General features: G+C 33.3%; 1 protein-coding gene across 1 annotated transcript in view; it reads right to left on the bottom strand.

Moving 5' to 3' along the window:
• The window catches only part of Vps15 (vacuolar protein sorting 15), a 529,585-nt gene that overhangs the window by 414,274 nt on the left and 89,663 nt on the right, over window positions 1–25,648 (bottom strand). The window contains exons 8-9 of the mRNA XM_090391958.1: window positions 16,783–16,964; window positions 9,581–9,707 (exon numbers count right to left, since the gene is read on the bottom strand). Coding sequence (XP_090248084.1) covers window positions 9,581–9,707; window positions 16,783–16,964 — 309 coding nt within the window. The remainder of the gene's footprint in view (window positions 1–9,580; window positions 9,708–16,782; window positions 16,965–25,648) is intronic.

Genomic DNA, 25,648 nt, shown 5'->3' with positions numbered 1-25,648 from the left:
ACATGATATAAAAATGATCTTTTTAGTGTAGAAAGATGGATACATTTTTGATTGGATGTAATGGGTATCTGAGTTTAAACCACAGTTGACATTTTCAACGATTCTACCTACTTTCATTGTCTCTGTCTTTATATTGCTGACCTTCATACCATATCTACTGCAACAGTTATTCAATTTAGTCAAAGAATCTTGCAGACTTGTAGTGGATTTATATAGAAGTATGGCATCGTCTGCATAAAGCAAAGAGCCGACATTAACATCTCCGATTTTGATATCATGTTTAATACCACTTTCCTTCATAATGTGATCCATATAGATAATGAATAACAGAGGGGATAATGTGCATCCTTGTCTCACACCAGATTTAACATTAAACCATCTTCCTGTACTTCCTTCAATTCTAACTACTAACTTTCAACTCAAATAAAGACTAGTATTGCTTGTTATAATGCCCCATTGACACCATATAACTGTAGCGTATTGAATAGCTTCTCTTTTGGCACGTTGTCATATGCCCTTTCCAAATCGACAAAACTTAAATACAGATCTCTGTTATATTCCCATGCTTTCTCGACCATTTGTCATAAAGTGAAGATCTGATCCTGACAGCCTCTATTTGGCCTGAATCCAGCTTGTTCTTCACCAAGCTTTTCTTCCACAATTCTTCTCAACCGTTTTTCAAGTATACTTGCATAGATCTTGCCAGGAACACTCTGTGAGGAAATACCTCTGTAATTCTCACATTCAGTTTTATTTCCCTTTTTTATATATGGGCACTATGAGAGCTCTACTCCAATCATCAGGAATTCGTCCCTCTGTCCAAGCTTTCTGAACTATGCAGTGCAGGCACTGTAAGACTCTTATACCACCATACTTCAGCATTTCTGGTCGAATATCATCTACTCCTGCTGCCTTTTCACATTTCAAGCCTTTGATGGCTTTTTCTACTTCAAGTATGGATATGTATTCCTGACTGCATGCCTGGTCAGTGTTTTTACCAGTGGGCTGTCATCACTGCTTGTTTCATTTAGCAGTTTTTCAAAGTAATTACTCCATACTTCAAGGATATCTTTTTCTACCGTTTTCATGTCACCTTTATATTCTCTAACGCCTTTTACAGCACTCTTTCCTCCATTCTTAAGCTTCTTCAACAACTTCCAGAATATTTTGCCACCTTCTTGATATTTATTTTCTATTTTCTTGCCAAAGTCCTCCCAAGACTTTTGTTTAGCTAGTTTTACACAGTGTTTAGCATTCTTGCATTTGTCTCTATATTCTCTAAGAGCACAAGCTGACTTATTTGACAGGAACTTTTGATATGCTTTCTTCTTTTCCTTCACTGCCTCTTTAACTTCCTGTGTCCACCAAGGAGTTCTGATTTTTTTATCCTTGCAGACAACCTCACCACATGCCTCTCTGGCAGAATCAATCAATGTTTTCTTCAGAGTTTGCCAATGAATCTCCAAGGTTTGATTCCTGTTCTCAAACTCTTTAATTTTCTTTTCAATAATCTTTCTGTATTTTAGTCTACCGTTCACATCTGAGAGCTACTCAACTTTTATTTGCTTTAAAACTTTCTTACATGTCATTCTTTTCAATGTGAAATTCAATTTTATCCTGCTCAAGACTAAATAGTGATCACTTCCAATTTCAAATCCTCTGTACACTCTGGTGTCTTGCACAAGGGAGAAAACATCACTATCAACAATAACATAGTCAATGAGACTTTTCTTATTCCTTGCCTTTTCTCTCCATGTGAATTTGTGCACATTTTTATGTTGGAACATGGTGTTAGTAATAACCAGTCCATGTCCAGAGCAGAAATCCAACAGATATTTGCCATTATTATTAGCTTTGCTCTTTTCTCCAAATTTTCCCAAAATATTTTTGTATGTCTCACAATCATTTCCTACTCTGCTATTTAGATCCCCAACAAGGACCAACTTTTCCTTTTTCATTGTGTCGGTTGCTTTTTCTAAAGCCTCAAAAAATTCCTCCACTTCTATCTTAGTGGAACCTTCTATGGGACCATAAGCACAAATAAGTCTCATTGTCCAGTTCCCCATTCTCATATTTGTCCACATTATTCTATTTGAGACTGACTGCCATTCAAGAAGATTAGCCTCGTATTTTGTGTTGAATACTATGGCTACTCCTTCTTTTCCTTGATTGTCATTACCTGAATATAACATTTTGTATTTATTGCTCAGAAAGATCTCACCAGTTTTGGTCTTTTTTGTTTCAGTCACCCCTATTATGTTGATTTGGTACTTATCTAATTCCTCAGCTAGCTCCATTTCTTTGCCATTCAGGCTTCTTATGTTGATAGTACCGATCTTTAACTCTGGTGATGTTGAGTTGGGGTTTGTTTTCAGATTTGTTCCAGTAGCTGACTTTTCGCTGTTCGCCGTAGTTCCCTGGCGAAAACAATGGGGGCCTTGTTTAACCGGGCGACGCCCTTGCCGGCATGAAATTTTGTCATGTCGTACCATCATTTTTTTTTTATTTTGGTTTAACCAGTAAGAATACAATTTGGTCGGCTAAATCCCAAATTGCCAGCTCATCCTCGTTCATTCAGTATCCAAGTAAATACCCAACAGTTTGCACCATGAGAAGGTGAGGATTGGACATTAGGTCAGAAGCCCTGGTCCGTTCTCCACATTCCTTTAAAGGCTATGTGGAGGTCTCCTCTCAGTTATACAGCTTTGACCCTTAAGCACCCCCATCAAATATATATATATATATATATATATATATATATATATATATATATATATTATATATGCAGTGTGTATACACACACATACAAACATACTGCATGGAGAAAGCTTTAGAGAAACTTGTGCTGTCACTCTTGAGATTTCCAAAGCTTTCAACCATATGTGGCATCGATACTTAATAAAAAAATTGCAATCTTTTGATCTCCCTGCCATCCTCTATAATTGGGTAGCTAACTTTCTCTTTGGTCATTCTATGCTAGTCATGGTATATGATTCCCTCTTTGCAAGCTGCACCACCAATGCTGGAGTGTCTCAAGGCTCTGTCCTATAATCTACTCTCTTTCTCCTGTACATAAATGACCTACTCACACTCACCACTAATTCTATTTGCAGCTTTGCAGAGAATACTACTCTTCACTCATACATACTACTCAATTGACAAACTATGCAGTATTCTGATATCCCAGGCTGCAAGAGCATCTACAATTAATGCCTTAAATGTTTTTACATACTATCCTTTAATAGACAAGGACAATCTTGTCATGTTTAATGCCACAAAAACACAGATTTGCCTTTTCTCTCACAAAAGAGATCTTAGTTAACACCCCCCCCCCCTTATCCTCAATAATAACACAGATCACCAGAAAAGATGAGATCTCTCTCTCTCCTTCTTGGACCTAACATTTGACTCCAGTCTCTCCTGTCATAAACACCAAATTATTTATGCCTAATGATTCTCATTTTTTCTAAGTGTTTGTGTTTTGTGGTCCATCTTTCACTTTTCTTTTTATTAATATTTTCAAATATATACCATCATGCTTCCAAAAGGTGTGTTATCAATGCATCTGGACAAGAGACTAAAAACATCTGTAACATGACCCCAACTGGGAGCAGATTTCAACGTTATTAAGACAGTTCTATAGCCATACTATAACTTATCAGAAAAGTAGAAAACCAAACAGACACCTATTCTATTATTTTTAAAGCAGTAAATTTTCTTTCTTTTTCTCAAACATTATACATTTTCAATATGCAAATTTCATAAAATAAAACATTTCAAGTATTTTGGATTGCTGAAAATCTTTATGCAGATCCTAATGTATTTATAAAAGTTCCAATTATATTTTTACTTCAATTTTTACATCACTTCATTTTATGCTGGAAATCTCAGAAACCTAATCCTGGCATAAACTGAGTCATACCTGTATATATGTTACGTTCAGGGGTGCACCAGCACAGTGTACAATATGTGCAATGCACACAGGTGCCAGATAGCAAAAGTGCCAAAGATTTCAGGCAAGGAGGAAATACTTAAATATAAAATATAGTTAGTTTAATTTTGTACCAAAAATATTTAATGTTTTTGTTTTTATAAAACTGTAAGTTTATCTGTTAACTTACGTAAAACTATATAAGGTGCAATTCGTAAATGATTTTCTTGCCAAATAACATAAATTTCTTTATTTTTTTCAAGATTATTTTTGTTGTTTTTGTATCCTTCTTGTATGTTTATTGTTTTTATACATTTTTTTTTGTAATTTCTGCTTTTTGTTCAATAAACTTATAATTAATATATTACATATTTCATTTTTACTCACTGATACATTTTTATAAAGTGATTTTTTTATTGGGGGGGGGGGGGTATAGGGGCACCAACTAAAGTTTTGCACACAGGCACCGGACACTATTGCCGTGCCCCTAGTTATGTTCATTGAATATTCAGGATTAATTTATAAATTATAATAAGGAAAAAAAAATATGATGCAAAAATAGTACAGGCAGTGCCTAAGTTATGGACGAGATACGTTCCTGAGAACGGCTTTAGGTTGGATTTGCATACAACTCGGATCGCTGATGAACAGCACATACATGGTGGTGGTGATGATAATGATAATAATAATAATAATAATATAATAACTCATATGTGGCAAAATAATAATACAGTGCAATACTGTAATAATAAGTTGCAGACTATTGTACTCTTAATTCAAATAAACAGTACATAAACAGAAGGTAGGCCAACATTAATTGGAAGATGAAGATGATGATGATGATGGTACTGGAGAGAATGGAGTGGGTGCTAGAGAATCAGAATCTGATTCTGGTGCTAGAGAGGATGGACCTGGTGCTGGAGAATCAGGATAGGTTAGGTCCTCTTCTAGCAACAGATGATTCTGTTGCTAGAAGAGGGGAGCTTACCACTGAAGCTGGTTTCTTGAAAAAAAGGTATCTGGGGTTGTTTGCATAGCCTTTTTCTTTATTTCATCATAAATGGCCTTGTAGTAGTTGATGTTCTCACTAACTGCATGGTAAATCTTTGTAAACCATGCAACGTTAGGATCTTGCTCCCCAAGCTTAGCAAATCCTGTTTCAATGAAATGAAAGGCTTCAGCTAATTCTTTTGTCGTAAACTTTCTTGGCTCTATATCTTCTGATTCTTCATGTTCTTGTGTTTCTATCGGCTTTTCTATCTTCATAAAATCATCACTGGTTAATTCTTGTGAATGGGACTCTAGTAAGTCAATGACATCATTTTCATTGATGTCCAACTGCAGTGCATCGCCACTATCCACTACAGCTTTTCTGGCTTCGGCGATGTCTTCTTCTTCTGTGAAGCCACAAAAATCATCACAGAACTGGGGGCACAGTTCCTGAGGAAACTAGTTCCTGAATTATTAATTTAATTATTTAATTAGTAATTATCCTCATGGGGAGCTTCGGAGCCCATTCATAAGTACGGAATGCTGTAAGTCAGGTCGTCCATAACCCAGAGACCACCTGTATTTCTTTATTTATTGTTGCCATTAACAAGGAAAAAGAATATTAATAATGTAGATTTAAAATACAAAATAGAATACAAAATTTTTACTTACAGAGAAGATATAATTACAAATCTCTGAAAAACCAAGTGCTGCTCTTGCACAAAAAAAAATAATAATAATAAAAGCAAAAAATTTCTCTGCAAGAAAATATAGTTCCGGTTGCAAAAATCTGCAACATTCATCAACTTCTGATTCTATTCAATCTTCTTATTTAAATCTTCCTTGTTATAAGGCACCTACATAACTACATCTATCATTAAACTCCTCTAAATTTGTTTACAGAGACAGACAGGAATACATGACTCACTGTTTACAGTGTTTAATCTTAATTGTGCAGTTATTCAAGTGAAAATTTAATTGTAAATATTGGGAGACAAAAGAAGGCATCTGTGTGAATTATATGACTTTGACCAGACTCAATCAAAATCCAAACACAAGCAACTGCAACCAAACTGCAATGTTCAGCTGGTTGGAAGCAACACAATAAACCTGAGATGTCATTTACAAAGGTACAATCCACAAATTTTAAATAACTTTGTAAAAGAAAAATGAAATAATGAAATGAACCATCTCAGTGCATCTGCTACTGAGAAAAAACAAAAGAATTGCATTCAAATGTCTCATGCATAAGTCATACAGTCTTTATTGCATGCTAATGAAGGCATTTAGACTCTAACTCAACCTGTATGAGGCAATTAAATGGCTATCATTAATTCTCATAATATTGTTGATGATTTAAATGATGCAGCCACAAAAGTAAGGGGAAATATAAAAAAAGCTGTATCTAAGAAGCTGTTAACACTGAAAATTGACTGTGCTACTATACAAGAAAGAAGCATATTAGGAATAAACCTCCAATATGTCGAATCAAATTCTAACGTAATCAAGAGTCATGATTCAAATGAAGGAAAGACATATGAGTGACTACATGACACTAAAAGTACTGGAAGTATTGTCAAATCACAACATTAACATTGCAAAAATGGCTAATATAACAACCGACAATGCTAACAGCTGACTGCAGCAGTCCACTTTTGTTTCAAGAACATCAAATTGGCAATGATTTGGAAGATGAAGAAAGTGAATTTGAAGAAACTCCCTCTAAAATGTATATTCATTCAAGTGATGAGATTCAATCAGTTCGATGTACAGTGCACACACTTAATCTTGTTATCATCATCATCATCATCAAATTCCTGCCATGTACCCTCAAGGGGGGGGGGGTACAAGATATGATAGTACTACATGAAAAATTTACATCATTACTAACTTCTATCTATAATTTTTCTCCAAATCAATCTGTTACTTGTCAAGACTCCAACATTATTAGATCTTATATTTCTATCATCTAAGGCACTTTGTACCGTATCAATCTACCTATAATCTTGATCTTCCTCTGGGTCGTTTTCCTGTCAACCTGGCAGAGAACACTTGTTTTGCTAATCCTTCCTCGCCCATTCTGTTTAAGTGACCATACCACCTGAGATTAGCTCTGCTAACACATTCCTGGATGCTGACAATGTCAAGTTCTTTCCTAATATCCTCGTTTTTAATATGATATTGCCATCTGTTCATGCCTCCAATCTTTCTCAGGACTCTCATATCTGCGATTTCTAGTTTTTGGTCAAGTGTTTTACTTCTGACCCAGTCTTGTATACAGCTAATTTAGTGTTCCGACTAATTTCTCTCTTATTCCTTTCTTAATCTTGTTATAGAGAATGTAATTAAAGAAAAATCCTGCAGCAAGAACATCATTTGTTGACAAATGGCAAGAAAGCTTCCGACTCCAACCACCTGAAACAGTTTGAAAAGATTTGACTTTAAACAAGCCATAGTAGATGTTCGGATGAGAGAAACTCAATGTACGGTAAAGATTCAAGAGGCTAAATGAGAAGACTTTTTAGGCTTGAAAAGCTCTAAAAATAATGCCCAAAATGATACAGTATGCCCACTGACTCAAATGCAGTTATGAATTTTTTGATAACTGCATTTAAGTCAATGAGCATACTGTATCGTTTTGGGCATTATTTTTTAGAGCTTTTCAAGCATATAAGAGAAACTACAATTCTTCTCTAGTCCAATATGACAGCTGGATTATATATTTATATAAACATTGGATGGAACTAAAACTAAGACTACCCTTAGGGTAAGGATATCATCTTGGCAAAGTTGACACTATAAAAAGGTGCGAGTCTAATTTGAAAATAAACTACTTTTGGCTGGCTTATACTTAGACTCAAGATTCAACTGTAGTATCTCTTGATTGTGAAAAGACACTGACAGCAAAAAACATGGTCAGAGAAAGTGTGAAGAAATTCGTGAAAATTCAGAATAACTGAAAAAAAAAAAAAAAAAAAAAAAAAAAAAAAAAAAAACTGAAGTGGCAGAGGAAGCTTCGTCAGTTGCCTCCACCTTACATGTGTTTCAGGTCATTCAAATACATCAAGTTATCCTGCATCAATATCAACTGAAAGCACCACTTCTACTATATGAACTCCTGCTCAAAAGCATTCTAGCAATTGAGTTCAATAAAACTTCATTTGAAAATGTACAATGTGAACTTGAACCATGTTTGAAAGCATTTTTTTCAGGAGATACAAATCTATATAGAAACAAAGAGGATGCCATTACATACAAATGTTCTAGATGTCTGAGATGGAAGAGAACACATCCAGGGCTATCAAAACCTTAGCATGATAGCAAAAACGATTATTGTTTTTCCTGTAACACAAATAAGCATAGAGTTGCTTTTCAGCCTTAAAACTAATTCTGACAGACTACAGAAGAAAATTTGGAAAACCTTTTAATTTATAAATTAAATAATGACCAATAATGTTAGGCAAAAGATTTAAATTTATAGTAGTGTTTCTTTTTCTTCTTCATCATCCCATAGTACACAAAAGGACCTTAGAGGAGATGTTAGAAAATGTTCCTTAAGGAAATCTTCCACTCAGTTCATGATTGACACTTTGTTTTCAGCTCTGTAAGTGAAGCACCAGTCCAACTTTTATGTCTATCCAGTTTATGCTAGTTCTGGCTCTTTTTCGAGTTCTTGGAATAAGTCCTTCAAGAGCCTGCAATGGTAGACCATTTGATCTGCTGATATGACAATGCCACATAAGTTATTTCCTTTGAATCTTAGTTATGATGTTATTTCTTGGACTACCAAAAGAATTGATTCTTTGTCTTACTTCAAAATTTGTGATACATTCAGTGTATGGTAAAAAGTGCTTAGGATATTTTTTTTTTCAGGGGGTAGTTTTTTTAATTTAGTTTCTTTTCTTCAGTGTAAGCAAACAAAATTTGCACCTGGAGAACTTGGTCCACCTTTACCACGAGTTGCCTCGGTCCTGAAGATACTTCAGGCGCAAACTTTGTTTGCTTACACTTGGATTAAACTAAATTTATTATAGCCTAGAACCTAAACGTCAATTGTTTCAATAGGATAAGAATATATTTTTTAAAAAAATTTTGTTCCACTTCAGAAAAATTGTCTCAGAATCAAACAGAATTCATTCTTCGGATATTTGTTTCAACTCCTGATCCTATCCCCATTCTTCTGATCAGGTTGCTCGTTTTTTGGGTTGAAAACCCCTGGTGAGTTAGCTCCATATGACCCAGCTAATTTACCTTCAACTGATAAGTCCAGATACAGGTTCACCCAAAAGATTGGATTCAAACTTAGGTCTTTCCAATTAGATCCATTGTCAAAACCGGCTGAGTTACAGAGGTTTGTATATAAACACTGTATAATTCAAATTCATTTAACTCAACGCTCATCATTTTAGATCTCCCACTAGGTTTGGAATTTACAGCGTCATTTCATAATATGAAATTAATTTTTTTTCTTTCTTGTTTCTTCTCAATTTTATTTTTATGAAAAGTTAAGAGGATTTTTTAGAATTTTTTTTTTATTTATCTACTTTTGAAACTTATGCTATCAAACCATTTTTTTTTTTCGGATTTACTCCTACACAAAAAAAATGTTACAAACTTCATTACAATGAAATTAATTAGCATATTTCATAAATTTTTTACCCTGATATAACTGTCATCAATTTTTTCAAGAACTTTCCAGGGATTATATTCTCCACTTCGGTAAGTTAAAAGCTGAGAAAAATCAAATGGTGTATGACCTTCTGTAAACAGCTCTGTCAATGCACAACTAGAAACAATAACAAAATATTGGTTATTACATATAAACGTAGTAAATAAAACTATTTTTTAGCTTTTGCTCAGCTGGTAAGAAATATGTTTGTGAATTTGTTTTATCAGTTTGGTTTCACCAATTATAAAGGAGCATTAATAATTAAAAAACGTATATTTATATATGTGCCTCATTGTTAAAAATAACAGTTGCGCCATGACTCAAAAGTATACATCTCCAAATCAAAAAATTAGAATAATCAAAGAAAGTGTGTTGAATGATTTGCAATTCTAATTTATTGCATAGAAAATAATTACAAATATGAATTAGCATCATCTAAACCTAGATATTTTTGTAGATTATATGACCATGTAAACACATAAAAATGTAATATAAATTACAAGAAAACTGTTATTTGAAAATATTCACAAAATTAGAATAATTTTTAATCTCATTCAAAATATTAGAATATTCCACATTTTTTCAATTGGTTTTGAGGAGAGCATAGAGATACCATATATTTCAGTAGCTGTGGGCTAACTCGTGTGTAAAGAATCAGTGTTTGCACATGGATTTCAGTTAATCATTTGCTAAACATGGGCCGAACAAGTGACATATTGAAAGCTAAGAAGTTTCATATGGTATATCTATACAAAGAAGGCCAAACTCAACAGTTAATAGCTAAGGAATTGAAATGTTCTCAAGCCAGTGTGAGTAGAGTATTGAGACAGTATTCTACTTACAGGAGTTTTCATTCAGCCTCTTGTCAACCTTCCAAGACCACTACTAGATGGCTAAATGAAAGACAAATCAATGTAATTCCTTGGCTGACAAACTCACTATATTTAAATCCCATTAAGAATTTGTGAGGAATTATGAAGAAACATATTCAAGAAGTTGCCCCAAGAGACAAAAATGAACTTGTTTCTAGTCTGCAGACCATGTTGGTATGTTTTGATAAAAACATTATTTTTAATTTAAAAATCTAATTTTTACTTGTTTTGTCCATTGTCTTGAAATTTTGTCCTTTTTTAATTGTTTATTATAGTACAATTATCTTTCTTTCATGCTAGCAAAATATCATGCAAAATGTAAATATTAACTAATATTGCAGTTGATGTCTCTATTCTGTTTTATGAAGTATTATGTTATTATGCCTTCAAAGTAACAAATCAAATGAAATTAATAAATTAATTTCATTATACTTGAAAAATATTAATAAGAAAAATCTATGAGAAGAATTTAATAAAATAAACAAATTGATATTTGTTTTTTTCTTATTTTTCTCTATAGTGAGAGTTACTGAACATTTCAGTAACTTGAACTATAAGTAAACAAAATAGCAAACTCAAAAAATAACAAACTTTTGAAAAATGTGACAAAATCCCATATTGGCAATCAATGCTATTTTAAAGGAAATTTGCTACAGCAAACTTTCCAATACACATCCTTTGATTCCTATGAGTTTGCTATACTGAAAGAAGAATGCAGCTGAAGCTCTAATATTCCAATATTTCATCTACCACAGAAACATCACCAGAAGTATAATAATGTTGTAGGTATGCAGAGAATGTGGATATGATTAAAATTAGAGCCTGAAGATCATAGGAAAAGTATCTTCTATAAGTTCTAGATGGCAACCTTGAAGAGTTTCACACATTCATATTTCTTTTAAGTTACAATGTTTTTAAAAGTTGCAGATTTCATGAAAAGTCAGTCATGCTTAAACTTGCTATGAAGTGTAGTGGTTTTTCTTCATTCTGAGGGTAGCATCCATGTATGATTTGCAAGGAACTTTGTATACCTAGAACTGAAAAAGAAGTGTTGTTTAGGGAAGAGGATAACTATCTTAATGTGAAGTTTGAAAGATATATCATTACCATTCTTTAAAGTCCTAGATATTTTTTTTTGAGAGGCCCTCAGATATAATAATGCTATTATTGTTTCCCATATATGAGGAATGGCATGAACATTACTACAATTTGAATACTCTGGACTGGTTAGGGGGGGGGGGGGGGGGGCTCAGTGTTATGTTAACCTCATTTGAATTGTAGCCATTGGCTAAGATAATGTAGAGAATATGGTTGGGTTTAGCCATAAGGATTGTCAGGTGAGAACAAAATTACTGGTTATGCTAACTAGTATTTTTATAATACCATACTGATGGGAAAGAGCTCCAAAGCTCAGTCAGTAAAGATGAAGCCCTTTGGTCAGAAAGATCTTGGTTCGATTCCTGTCAGTGACATGAAGAACCTTTATCTGGTCTCTTTCGATGAAAGGTGAGTTAGCCTATCTCATACGAAGGTAGGGGGTTTTTCACCCGGCAACTTATGTTTTTCATCCACCAGAACAGGCAAGCCAGCCCCCGTGAACACATGCATCTACAAACATAGGACACTCTGGGAGGCATAGGGCTTAACCATCTTATAATGGTTGAGAAGTCCAAGAACAGTTGGAAGGTCGTGGGTGCTTAAGTGCCTGTTAGAACCATTGATGATGATACTGATGGGAAAGGGATGGAGAGAGAGAGTGATGAAGATGACTGTGGCTATCTCAGTACATTATCAATTATGTACAGGTATGAGAAATAGGAACATTGGTGTTTTGTTTTTGTGTCTTTGAGAAGGAGAAGTAAGAGGGCAATGTAGTATGTTATCTATTTTGTAGGAAATTTAGCCATTGGCCAGGAGAGAATAGCAAAGATATTTAAGTTCAGTGGAAAGAGCTGCATCATTAGAACAAATGGCTCTAGCCCTGTGTGTAAGTGTTTTAAGAATACCAAACTGTTGGGCTGGATGAGATGATGATGTGATTGTTTATGTAGATATCTTCCTCTGTCTGTCTGTCTCTCTCTCTCTCTCTCTCTCTCTCTCTCTCTGTGTGTGTCGTGTGTGTGTGTGTGTGTGTGTGTGTTGGTTTTCTATAAATGGAAAAATATAGTGAACCATCTGAAAGCCAGGTGACTAATGTGTCAAAAAAAGGCAAACAGTTATCCGGTTCTTTTTCTACTGTGAAGTGAATTTTGGGGTGTTGGCTGTTTAGGCAGGTGACAAGAGAATACTAGGTCTTGACTATGGGGCCAAATGGCAAACACACCATCAACAAAGCATAACCACACTAAGGGCTTGTATATAACTGTGATAAGTATTTTGTTTTTGAAGTGTTCCATGTAAAAGTTAGCTAAAGGTGGGGAGAGAGAGAGAGAGAGAGGAGAACCCATAGGAGTACCATCAGCCTGTAGATTTTTCCTAGCTATGTAAAGTAACCTGTGCATGCATAGCAAATTTGAATAATCCTGATGATGCAGCTCTTTCCACCAAACTTAAATATCTTTGCTATTCTTTCCTCGCCAATGGCTAAATTTCCTACAAAATACTATACTATGGCCCTATACTATGTATACTATGGCCCTCTTACTTCTCCCTCCTCAAACACACAAGAACAAAGTACCACTGTTCCTATTCCCTACATCCAAGGTAGATCTGAAAAGATAGACCAAGTACTAATAAAATATAACCTTCATACCATATTCAAACCACATGTTAAATTAGCAACTCTGATCTGCTCTCCTAAAAATAAATTCCATCCCCTGGCACATCCTTGGAAACCATAAAAAAATACATCTGCTAATATTATTATTACGGCAAGTTTGGGCTGGCAGACCATGCTTTGGACACCTCTTCACATAAAGAACATTCAAGAAAATGAATGTTCTTTATAGAAGTCATTGCAGGTCAGAAAGATTATTTTTAGAGTTAGTTAAGCTATGAAGTATTATCGTAACCTAAACAAGTATAATTGCATTATTTTGTCAAAAATTTTGGGAGACTGTTACCTTAAGGTAACAGTCTCATTTTCTACATAGTAGCTGTAAGCTGTAATACTTCTTTTTACAACATTAGAGGGTGCCAAAATAAGACTTTAGACCTTTTATCCATTACAATTTGAATTGTTTCACTTAATTACATCTATGTTAACTGCAATATATAATATCCTCTGAAGATGCTTTTTTTTTTTTTGAAAACCAGCAAAATATAAACCAGTTAATAAATATTTTTTTCTTATAATTTAGTTGTTTGGTGTTGTAATATTGTTAAAATAAGTTAGGCATAATATTACTAGAGAACATAATCCTACTTGTAAGCTGACAGAAAAAGATAATCTGATTGAATCTATGGGAAACAACCCTGGAATGGAAAGGGTAAAACAAAAATGGAAACGACAAAATATAATACACATAGCAAACTGGAATGTAAGAAGAATAGCATATGAAGATATAGAATCAGACCAATTATTAAATGAAAGAAATTTTAAAATAGCAGTAATCACTGAAACAAAAAAGAAATTAAAAGGAACTATGAGAACCGAAAATTTTAATGTGATATACAGTGGAGTTGACAGAGACCAAAGAGCACAAGCAGGAGTCATGATTTGGATTCATAACTCCCTTTCAAAACAGTTAAAACATTATAAATTATGGAATGAAAGAATAATAGAAGCTAGAATAATAAAAATAGATAGAGGCTATTTAACAATAATTGGTTTATATGCCTCAGAAGAAGGAAGAGAACAGAATCATATTGATTTTTATAATCTGCTACAAAACATATATAATAAAATAAATAAAAATTATTACATAATTTTAGCAGGAGACTTAAATGCAACAATTGGAAACACGAAAATTAATAATAATATAGGAATACATGGAGAACATACTCGAAACAGGAATGGTAAAAAATTTATTGACTTTGTAGTTTATAATAACCTAAAAATAATGAATTCCTTCTATAAACATAAAGACATACATAAATATACTTGGGCAGCAAGAGGATGGAAATCAATATTAGATTACTTCATATTAAATGAAAAGACATCAAAATTTTCACTAGATCTTAGAGTTCACAGAGGATATGAAATAAGCAGTGACCACTTCCTTGTTAAAATAAAATTAAGATTACCACCTAAATGGCTACAAGTAACAAGAACAGAAAGAAAATTTAAAATATTTGTTTATAAAACTAGACTATTGAATGACACAAATGTACAATGGCTATATGAACAAAGAATTAACCAATATCTAGATAAAATAAAACAAAATGAAGAAATAGAAATAGAATGGCTTAATATAAAAACGATACTAAATGCAGCAGCAAATAAAAGCTTAGGAAAGACCAAAAAATTCAATAAAAGGAAAAAAACTGAAGATCTTGGATGATACAATCGAAAAAATAATCAAAAAGAAAAAAGAAGCCTATCACAAAAGGTTAAGCAGTAAAAGATTAGAAGATGAAATAGAATATAAAAGAATAAGAGCCATTACTAAAAGAGAAATCAGAAAAAGACAGAGAATCATGGAACAAATTTGTTTCTAATTTAGAACATGATTTATATAAAATAAGACCCAATGTATATAAGAGTTTGAAACACTTAAATGCAGATACCAAAGAAAACATAAAATTAAACACCGAATTGAAATCAGAAGAATTTCTAAATTACTACACAGAATTGTGGACAGACAAATATTTTAAAAAAGACAACTTGCAAACAATTAACGAAAATCAAAAGGAAAAAACTAAAGAAGAATTAGAAATCAGCCTGAAAGAAACAACAAACAGAAAATCACCTGGAGAAGATAAACTAGGTTCAGAAGTATATAAATACGCAGGAACAAGATTCAAAGAAAGACGCTTATTATTTTTAAATAAAATTTATTCAACTGGTATCCCCCCCCCCCCAATAGAATGGAAAAAAGCAATTGTGATTCCTATCTTTAAAAAAGGTAATAGAGATGACCCTAAAAACTATAGAGGTATCAGTATACTAAATTCCTGTTACAAAATATATGGCAGAATCTTAAATAGCAAACTAATGAAATATTCCGAAAACGTTATTTTAGAAGTACAGAATGAATTTAGAAAAGGACGATGATGTATAGACCCGGCCTTTTGCCTAAAATTAATAATAGAGAAAAGAAGAGAATACAATTTAGAAACACATATTGCATTTATTGACTTTGAAAAAGCATTTGACAAAGTTAAAAGAAACATTTTTTAACATATTAAAGGAAAGACAAATACCAAATAATATCCTAAAAGCTATCACAAGTATATATGAAAATAATCAAATACAAATAAGATTAAATCATGAGCTATCATATACAAGAGAGATAAACCAAGGGGTCTGACAGGGATATCCCCTCTCAGCAACTCTTTGTAATATCTACTTAAATGAAATAATAATAAAATGGAATAAAAATTTACATCAAGGAATTAAACTTTCTCCTACAGTAAACTTAAACACTCTCCTCTTTGCTGACGACCAAATAATAATTACAAATTCTGAAGATAACTTACAGAAAGCTATTTTAGATCTAAATGAGATAGCCAAAGATTATGGTATGATAATATCAACATAAAAATCAAAAACTATGGCCTTTAAAGGACAAGATCCAGCAAGAACTAAAATAGTAATAGATAATCACATATGAAAATGAAAAAGATATAACGTAAAAATTGCAAAATATTTAAAAATAACAGGTGTAATTAACTCTATATTTAAACCAAACCTAGTTCAAAAACAAACCAAGCTAAAAGTATACAATACATTAGCCCTAGCAGTCTTAATGTATGGAAGCGAAATCTGGACAATAAAACAAAAAGACAAACAAAGATTAATAACAGCAGAAATGAAGTTTATGAGAAAAACTGCAAAGTATACCCTATTTGATCACAAAAGAAATTATGAAAGAATTAAACCAAGAACCAGTAATAGAAAAAATTAAAAAATATAAACATAAATGGATGGAACACGTTCAAAGAATGAAAACAGAAAGATTACCAAAACAAGCCTTAAAGTACAAGCCATTAGGAAAAAGAAAACCAGGATGTACTTTTAAACGATGACTTCTAAGGCTGAAACAGGCCATGCTAGGCCTAAATCCTTGATACACATGATGATGATGATATTACTAGTTTGGAGTTTTCAATACGCACCCATGTAAAAAGCAGTACATGTTCAAAAAAGCGCAAAAATAAATTTTCAAATTTCGTTCAATTAATATTGCATTAACTGAAAGAGATGATAACCAACTTACCCAAGAGAAAATATATCCATTGCTGGAGTTAAATCTCCTTTCTTAATTTCTTCATCAGGCAGAACTAAATTACTTGTGTGAACAGCTTCAGGATTGAGAGTTTTTACAAATCTTTCAGGTGCAATATAACATGTGCGCCGCCTTGAAGTGTCAAAAAAAAAGGAGAAGTCTGCTGGATTGTTCTAGGTATTAATAATAATCAAAGCAATTAGTTTTTAAAATTCAAAATACATAAAATATAATTTTTAAATGAACTAATTTTTAATCATTGCAAATAGCTCAAATGGATTATTTTCTATATTCAATACTAAATAATGCTGTGCTAGAGTAAGTATAATATTGCACTTAAGATCAATGGCACTCAGAATGCATTCAGCTTTTACTTTTGCATAAAATAGTAAAAATAAAACTGCATGATAGTGATGTGTTTGTTCACAAAGTGCACTGACAAAAGTTGCCTCAGAAAGTTACATAGTTAAAAGACATCTACAGAGAGCCTATACGTTTGCTTTTTCTTTTCTTTCACTGAGCCCAAAGCACTATTTGTTGTCATCTCCTTGAAGTCAAACATGCAGAAGGTTACACTGAAAATTATTGCATTTGTGAAATGCTATTATTTTGAATACATTAAAATTCAGTTTCTGTATAAAAGAGCAAAAGTTAAATTACTGCAATTGCTTACATTTAATACTAGCGAGAAGGCATTAATCCTCCCCCCCTCACTACAGTTCTGAGTATCATTAATAAAGTGTGATTTCATAGGCAATCAGAATAAGTTTTAGAATACTCTTTGAGTAGACTGTCAATAAATCAAGATTGATGAGGAATACATGAGGGAAATTTGAAGTAAGAAATAAGCCCATGTAACAAATAATTTGTATGCATTACTAGGAAAATCCTTATCATTACATCAATTTCAAATGATTCAAAGTTTTTTTAAGCAGTCATAGTATGACCATATGAAACAAGTCCTCAAAAAGTAATCAGAACATAAGAAGGAAACAAAAACTGAGAAATAAGCCAACCCACTTGATAGCCATGGCCTTCATAATTTCTACATTTATTACTGGACACTTACAAGTAAATGTAATTTTTTATTGTTTCAATTTAAAATAATCTTCTTGAGACATCCATGTGGCTTCACCACTGTAAAAGAAGAGTAACTGTTAGCTTAAAATCTGTTTGGACTTAGAGAATGAAATTTTCTGTAATTTACTCTGGCATCAATAAAGCAACCTCTTCACTAAAATGTGCTAAACATGTTATATTAAAAAGATTAGAAAAAAACAGAAATTTCTGTGTCTGGTTAAAAATTCTGGTAATACCGAGCTCACTGGAGACCAGATTTCTTCCCTTGGATTGATATTTACTTCTGGCCTTTCTTGGTGCAAACACATCACATTTAGTTTCTTTAGACACGAAAACACTTGATCTCCTTTTCTATTCAAGTCAGTTATTTTTACTTATCAACTATCTCTGTACAAATCCATCCAACCTAAGAACAAAGTTTTCACATTTGGGTTAGTGCATGACAAACCTCCCTAATAATTCTTCTCCTGATAATTCTCAAGCTCCAGCCACAGTCCTTTTGGACTGTGGCTGGAGTTTGCTGATCTAAGAGGCTTATGAAAGCCAGGCAGTCTTAGCCAAATAAGCCAAAATCTGCCAAATGGAAATGCAATACAACAGTGTTCTGAAATGGACCATATCAGAACACATAAACACACATTAATATAGCACATGCAGTTTCTGGATATTTTCATGGTTCACTGTTCTTCATCAATAATTCATCTACTCTTCTCTAAATCTGTTAAAACATGGAAAGCAGCTACTCAACATTTCTTCACAGTTACAGAAAGTTTTTTCTTCCTCTTTATTCATTCTGTCTCCTGTTCTGGATATTTTATATCCAGAACCCCTAGCCTAGAGAACAAACATGAAACTTTTTCAAGCTACTTAAAGCTTCCAATAAATAGGTTGGTGAAATTACATGAAATTATATTCCTGTTTTTTTTTTATCCTTTACTAAGTGAAAAAACTTGTTCCAACTATCTTATCCAGAATGTTTATAAAAAATATGGTGATAAACCATTTTGACTTGTAAACAGAATGTGTGGCTCTACATAGATTTAGCTTTCAGTCTCCGTGAGTTTGGCTACTGTTGATGAGACCACAATGAAGGTTGAAACCAATCTCGGCATGATAATGCATGGCAACATATATATCCAAAGAAAAGTGTGCTGTGCATTATGGGATAGACACCATCATGACAATCTGATGTTATGTCACCTGCCTCTATATACAAGTAGCCTAGTCATGATGTTACTTCACATTCAAACTTTTATTGCCCACACATGGATAAAGGAGAAAAACAAGAATATAAATTCTTATCAAGTAAATTTACTTTCCAATCAAGTGAAAAGTTCTGATATACATAATTAATATATATATAATTTATTGCAGGTTGCAATAATGTGGGAACTGGCATACGTTAGCTATCCTGATAACCACTGGAATGGCAATTTTATCATTATTTAGTAATGATATGCATTGCATAACACTTTCTATGAAAAGAGAGACACATGCACTTCATGATATCTGACATTCCTTGCCAAAGGATATCTGACATTCCTTACCAAACCTCGAATCACAACTTTTTTGATCTGCTCTAGCTCAAGATTTCCTTATCTCACTTTATCAAACATTAATTGCTACCTTTATTGTCATCCTGATTCAGATAATCAGGATGCTCTATTTTACTAATTATCTCTAGAAGTTGATAGGCAGTCTAATTACTCATACAGTGAGATTATCTTCCTAAGGGACTAAGGTTCATAACACAAACTGGCTTTTGTTCTCTGACTTCACAGATCAAGCCAGAAAGAAATTGAATTATTTGCTATTAGTCATGACTCAATGCAAACTGTTAACTTGCCTACAAGAATATCAGATAATCATCACTCTTTCACTCTTCATTTTTAAGATATTACGGAGACAACTACTGTGTTGTAATAAAAGCTTTAATTTAATACAAATCAAAATAATCACTTGACCTTCATATCATAGTCATCTAAAGAAACAAGCTATGTTGTTATTTTTTTTTTTTAATAATAAAAATAAAAATCCTTATTACACTAAAATTAAAGTCCTGTTATTTGTTTAGTTAGAAATTAACAAAAGTCAAGCTAGAGATTATTCACAGATAAATTAAAACAAACAGTATGGATGGTGACAGATACATTAAATAAGAGCTGAAATTATTGCTTTTTAAGAGTCCTAAAATGAGGGTTTGCTGAAGAACTTGAAAAGAACTAATATGAGCTGAATATGTGTCATCCATATTCTTATGCCACCATTATTGTTTAAATTAGGATGGTTGATCAAAATTTCACAGGCTACCTTAAATTTGCATTCAGGTTTTTGTACGATATAAGGAACAGGTACCTTTCCAATCAATTTGGTGTAGTGTTAAGAGCATGACCTGAAAGCCATGATTTACCAATACTGTAAAATTTTATGTGTCGTTTGCGTTCTTTTTTATGAAATGAAATTGTGCGTCCAGTTTCACCAATATAAGGTAAGTTACAGGAGCAATGGATTTGGATGTCCCAGGATAGGCCAGAAGAGGGGTTGGGGGTCCTTGGAGAACTTAATATGTTTTTAATTTTACAGGTGGTTTAAAAGTAGCATTAAGGTTGTAATTGTAATGCTGTAGCATTCTATTTATTTTATCTGATAAGTCATTAATGTATGGAATAGGTATGCTTTATGTAATCTACATTATTTGCAATTTTAGGTGCCATTTTATAAAGAATTTTTTATAGTAATTTTGCTATAGCCATTGTTTATAAACGTATTGCTAATAATTTGAAATTCTTGCTTAAGAGCTTGCTCATTAGAGCAAATTGTTATCGTTATGTTTTTTGAGTGTGTGTTAATGTCTCCAAGTCTTTGCGAAGGGTGGTTGTGGCAAGAGTTACCATGCATATATATTGGCCGTATGTGTGGGCTTGTGGTACACAGTAAAGGATAGACTGCCTGATGGAAGATATCATTATAATTACGTGACACCTTCAGGGAGTCCAAGGGACTCATCGAGGGAGGACACCTACTCTACAACTCTGTCCCCACCAACTGCAATGAACCACAACTACCATCATCATCATCTAGACCAGGGGTTGACAACCTTTTTGGATTGAAGAGCCATTTTTAAAATTATATCTGTTAAAAAAAATTTAGGGAGCCGCACACAGTGATGAGCAACCAATGGTCTGTGGGTTGCATGCGGCCCTCTCAGGTTTTTTGTGTGGTCCACGGTGTTAGTTTTGTACGTCAGAATTAGTATATTTTAATTAAAAATCTATTTTATGAATGTTGATTTTTACATGTGGATTTATTTGTGCAAGTTAAAAAATTAAAATATAGCTAAACAATGGAAAATAAATTAATACTTTCTTATCAAAGAAAAAGAAAATATTCTTTATGCGAATTGAACCGAGTATTTGATTTACTATTTAATTGCTCATCACGATTTAAATTTAGAAATTACATTGAAAAATATTATAATTAAATTATTTATTCAGTTTTTTTTTTTTTTTTTTTTTTTTTTTTTTTTTTTTTTTTTTACAGTAACACGTTATCATACTTGTAAAATACAGGAGTGGCATTCACACGAAATTATATGATATTTTTAAATATTAAATAATAAAACAAAGATTTGCTCCTCCTTACAAAAACATACGTATAAAATCCAATAACATACCTATTTCTTTAATTTTTTTTTTTAATTGAAAATATCTTCTTAGTACGACTTTTGCTGTTGAACTTCTTGGGATAGTTTCTCAATATGCGGCGAATACCCCGTAATTTTCATTTTCAAACATGACGAAAGACTCATGTTGTTTAGTGGGTTTCTCAACTTACTTTTAATAAAATTCATATTAGAAAATATTTGCTCACAGAAATATGTAGATCCGAAAATCGATAGAAGTCCAAATGCGTATGTTTGAAATCACCGAATGTAAGTGTCTGGTAAACAATTCCACGTGTCAAATACAATCTAATCTTGCTTTTTAAGATCTTCTATTTAAGACCATTTTTTTGTATTGCAAGGGTAGATTTTTGTCTTTCCAACTCCTCCAGGTCAGCTTTAAGATTTCTAAATTTTGAATTCCACAAATCCTGGGTTTTAAGGTCCTCTAACTGAAGTTGAAATGCAGTCTCATCAATTCCTGCAAAAGGTGAAAAATTTAATTCGGCAGGATTAATTTCAAGTAGTCGCAATAAATGACATAGTTGCCTTGTTCTTTCTAAATTCCTCAAATCTCCCATTAAATGTAGATCGTATATTTACCACAATTTCTTTGAAAAAGGTTAAATTTATGGAATTATTATCAGCTTCTTTTTGTTGATATTTCTTCAACGTAGGAAAATGTGATAATGTGCCTTTCTCTAAGTCTGTCGCAAACAAATATAATTTTTGCTCAAACGAAATCACTTCTTCTAAAAGCAAAACTGCTTTTAGAAGAAGTGATTATTTCCCTTTCCCTGTAGTTTCTTATTTAGCGTGTTTAAATGGGAAGTCATATCCACCGTAAAGTAGAATTTTTGTAAAATGTAAATAGAATGTAAAGAAGGATTATCGCGTATGATTTCAAAGAGTTCAAACATGAAAGTATTACATTTTTTTAGCATTGCATGTACTATTTTCAATTGTAAAATATCCTTGACTTAATGTAAAATGTCCTTGATTAAATGTAAAATGTCCTTAATTTATTGCAAATTCTAAATTTAGGGTTTTTAGTTTCTAATTTAATAAATAACATTCATTTTGCATTATTCAAAAATAGATTGTTTAATAACGAAAAGAGCCGCAGGTTGCCGACCCCTGATCTAGACCAACACCATCTACCACCCACTACCACCACTAGTATTTTCAGACAATCACAAACATCCATGTCCACGGTGGGATTCAAACCTGCAGCCTTTTGGATGGAGAGCAGATACGCTAACCACTCAGCCAACCAGGTGACAAGCGTATCCAGAAAAGGAACCTTGGACACTTTTTCTTAACCAGCTCTTTCTCCAAATACACTGCAGATGCTTGCTCTCCTCTTGGAAACTCTGACCATAACGTTATTCATGTTTCCTTTCTCACAGGTCAATCTCTTCTCAACTAATCTCAGTCTCATATGCCATGGCACTACAGTGATGCCAAGTGGAATGTTTGGGATTTCTGTGCTTTTTTTTTAGATGGTCAGGTTATTTTTTTACTCTCTCAATTCAAATACCTGCTCTGACCAAATAAGTGAAATAATCCTTACTGGAATGAGAATCTTCATTCTCCACTTCACTATCCCTATCCAAGCCCTGGTTTTCTAAAAAATGTGTCTTTGAAGTCCATGATAAAAATATAGCATAATATTCAATAGCTCAAGTCAAAAAACTCCACCTTCTCACTCAGCATACACTACAGCCTGAAATAATTTCAATGAAGCCTTCATGCCTAAGGCTGTTGGGTATATAACTTCTGCCCATCTTTGTTTCCACATTTCCTGATGGTGCTATGGTAATATCACTCAAAAGATAAGGCAGACTTCTTAGCATCAGTCTTGTCCTCTAACCAATTCTTGTACAGATGATAAATGGAATCACCACCTACAATACTAACTGCACACAGCATGCCTCATCCCATCTTTCACCAGAAAAACCTCATTAGTCTTGATACTAACTAGTGCCTAGTCCTGATGGTATCCCTCCAGATATGCTCAAAACTTTTGCTCCAAAATTAACACCTATACTGTGTCACCCGTATCAGCTGTCATTACTTGTCTAGCATCTATCTATGGAAGGAAGCCTTTATCATATCCTCAAAAAGTGAGATAAAAGTAAGCCACCAGACTATCATCCTGTTTCTTCTGAACTATTCCTTCTGCTTCTGTCATCTCACTATCATCTATATTTATTACAACCCAATCGGGCATAACGGATGAAATATATCAATGATCTTAAACTTTGTATTCCATGTAAATTCAGTGATATTTCAATTTTAGTGGAACACTTAACATCCATGTTTTGCATGACAGATAAATAGGTCATAGCCAAATGATTGTTCCACCATTATTTACTGCACAGCAAACGTACTCTTTGAGATTTCTTTTGGCCCATTTCTTTCGTAATCTGATTCTGATGTCCTTATCATGATTCTCATCCTTGCCTGTGCTCTGCACTGTTTATGAGCCTGCTTATTACCTTTCCACTTACAAGGGGGTTTGGAAAGTTCTGATAAACACCTAAAACAAAATGATATCAAAGCAACTGATATAAAATGGTGTTGTTTATTATTTTAACGGTATAATAGAACACAGAAACTAAGTAAATAATTAATTTATTAACTTGATGCTGATATTTCGCTGGTATTATAACCAGCATCTTCAGAGCACAAAAACACTGTTTGTCACAATACGCGAGATTAAAACAACATGGTGTACATTAACAAAATTGTAGCAGCAACACAAAGACTAGAGTCCTGATTTTGGCGCCCTCTATCTGAAAAAAAAAAAAAAAAAAAAAAAAAAAAAAAAAACGCTATCATATATTGCTAGAGTCCTAGAAAAGTGCTAGTTTTTCCTTAATATGACTGTCTCCCAAATCTTCGGCAAGTTAATACAGCCATATTTGTTGAGATTTGGGGTGTGTTTTAGGGCTTCTGTCGCCTCTAAGAACAATCTCTCTGATTTATATGGGTTTCTGTGTAGTACTTTTGTGTTTTTCCAGTTGATCCTGTGTGCAGGGGTATCCAGAGCATGGTCTGCTAGGCCCGACTTCCCATAATGATATTTCCGGACGTATCGTTTATGTTCGCTGATGCGGATATTCACAGTTCTTCCTGTTCAAACAGGAAGTCCGGAAATATCATTATGGGAAGTCGGGCCTAGCAGACCATGCTCTGGATACCCCTGCACACAGGATCAACTGGAAAAACACAAAAGTACTACACAGAAACCCATATAAATCAGAGAGATTGTTCTTAGAGGCGACAGAAGCCCTAAAACACACCCCAAATCTCAACAAATATGGCTGTATTAACTTGCCGAAGATTTGGGAGACAGTCATATTAAGGAAAAACTAGCACTTTTCTAGGACTCTAGCAATATATGATAGCGTTTTTTTTTTTTTTTTTTTTTTCAGATAGAGGGCGCCAAAATCAGGACTCTAGTCTTTGTGTTGCTGCTACAATTTTGTTAATGTACACCATGTTGTTTTAGTCTCGCGTATTGTGACAAACAGTGTTTTTGTGCTCTGAAGATGCTGGTTATAATACCAGCGAAATATCAGCATCAAGTTAATAAATTAATTATTTACTTAGTTTCTGTGTTCTATTATACCGTTAAAATAATAAACAACATGTTCGACGAACACATAAGTCTGTCCACACGTGATATAAAATGGGTATATAACTTCTGCCTATCTTTGTTTCCACATTTCCTGATGGAACTATGGTAACATCACTCAAAAGATAAGGTAGACGTCTTAGCATCAGTCTTGTCCTCTAACCAACTCTTGTACAGATGATCAACGGAATCACCACCGACAATACTACTAACTGCACACAGCATGCCTCATCCCATCTTTCACCAGAAAAATCCTCATTAGTCTTGATACTAACTAGTGACTAGTCCTGATGGATGTACCATCAAGACTAGGCACTATATGTTCCAGACATTGTCTGAAACATAAAATATTTTTCAGACATTTCCCAGGTCATGTTCCCTCTCCTCCCAATGAGATGGTTACAGATAAATTCTCAGATGTATCACCAAATACTGCACTCTCAAACCTAAGGTCACCTTCAATACATGAGGTT

Source organism: Typopeltis vanoorti, chromosome 4 (genome assembly GCF_054136105.1).
Source record: "Typopeltis vanoorti isolate ZY-2024b chromosome 4, IOZ_Tvanoo_1.0, whole genome shotgun sequence".
NCBI lineage: Eukaryota > Metazoa > Arthropoda > Arachnida > Uropygi > Thelyphonidae > Typopeltis > Typopeltis vanoorti.
The sequence above is the reverse complement of the archived record's forward strand: the minus strand, read 5'-3'. Positions and strand labels throughout refer to the sequence as shown.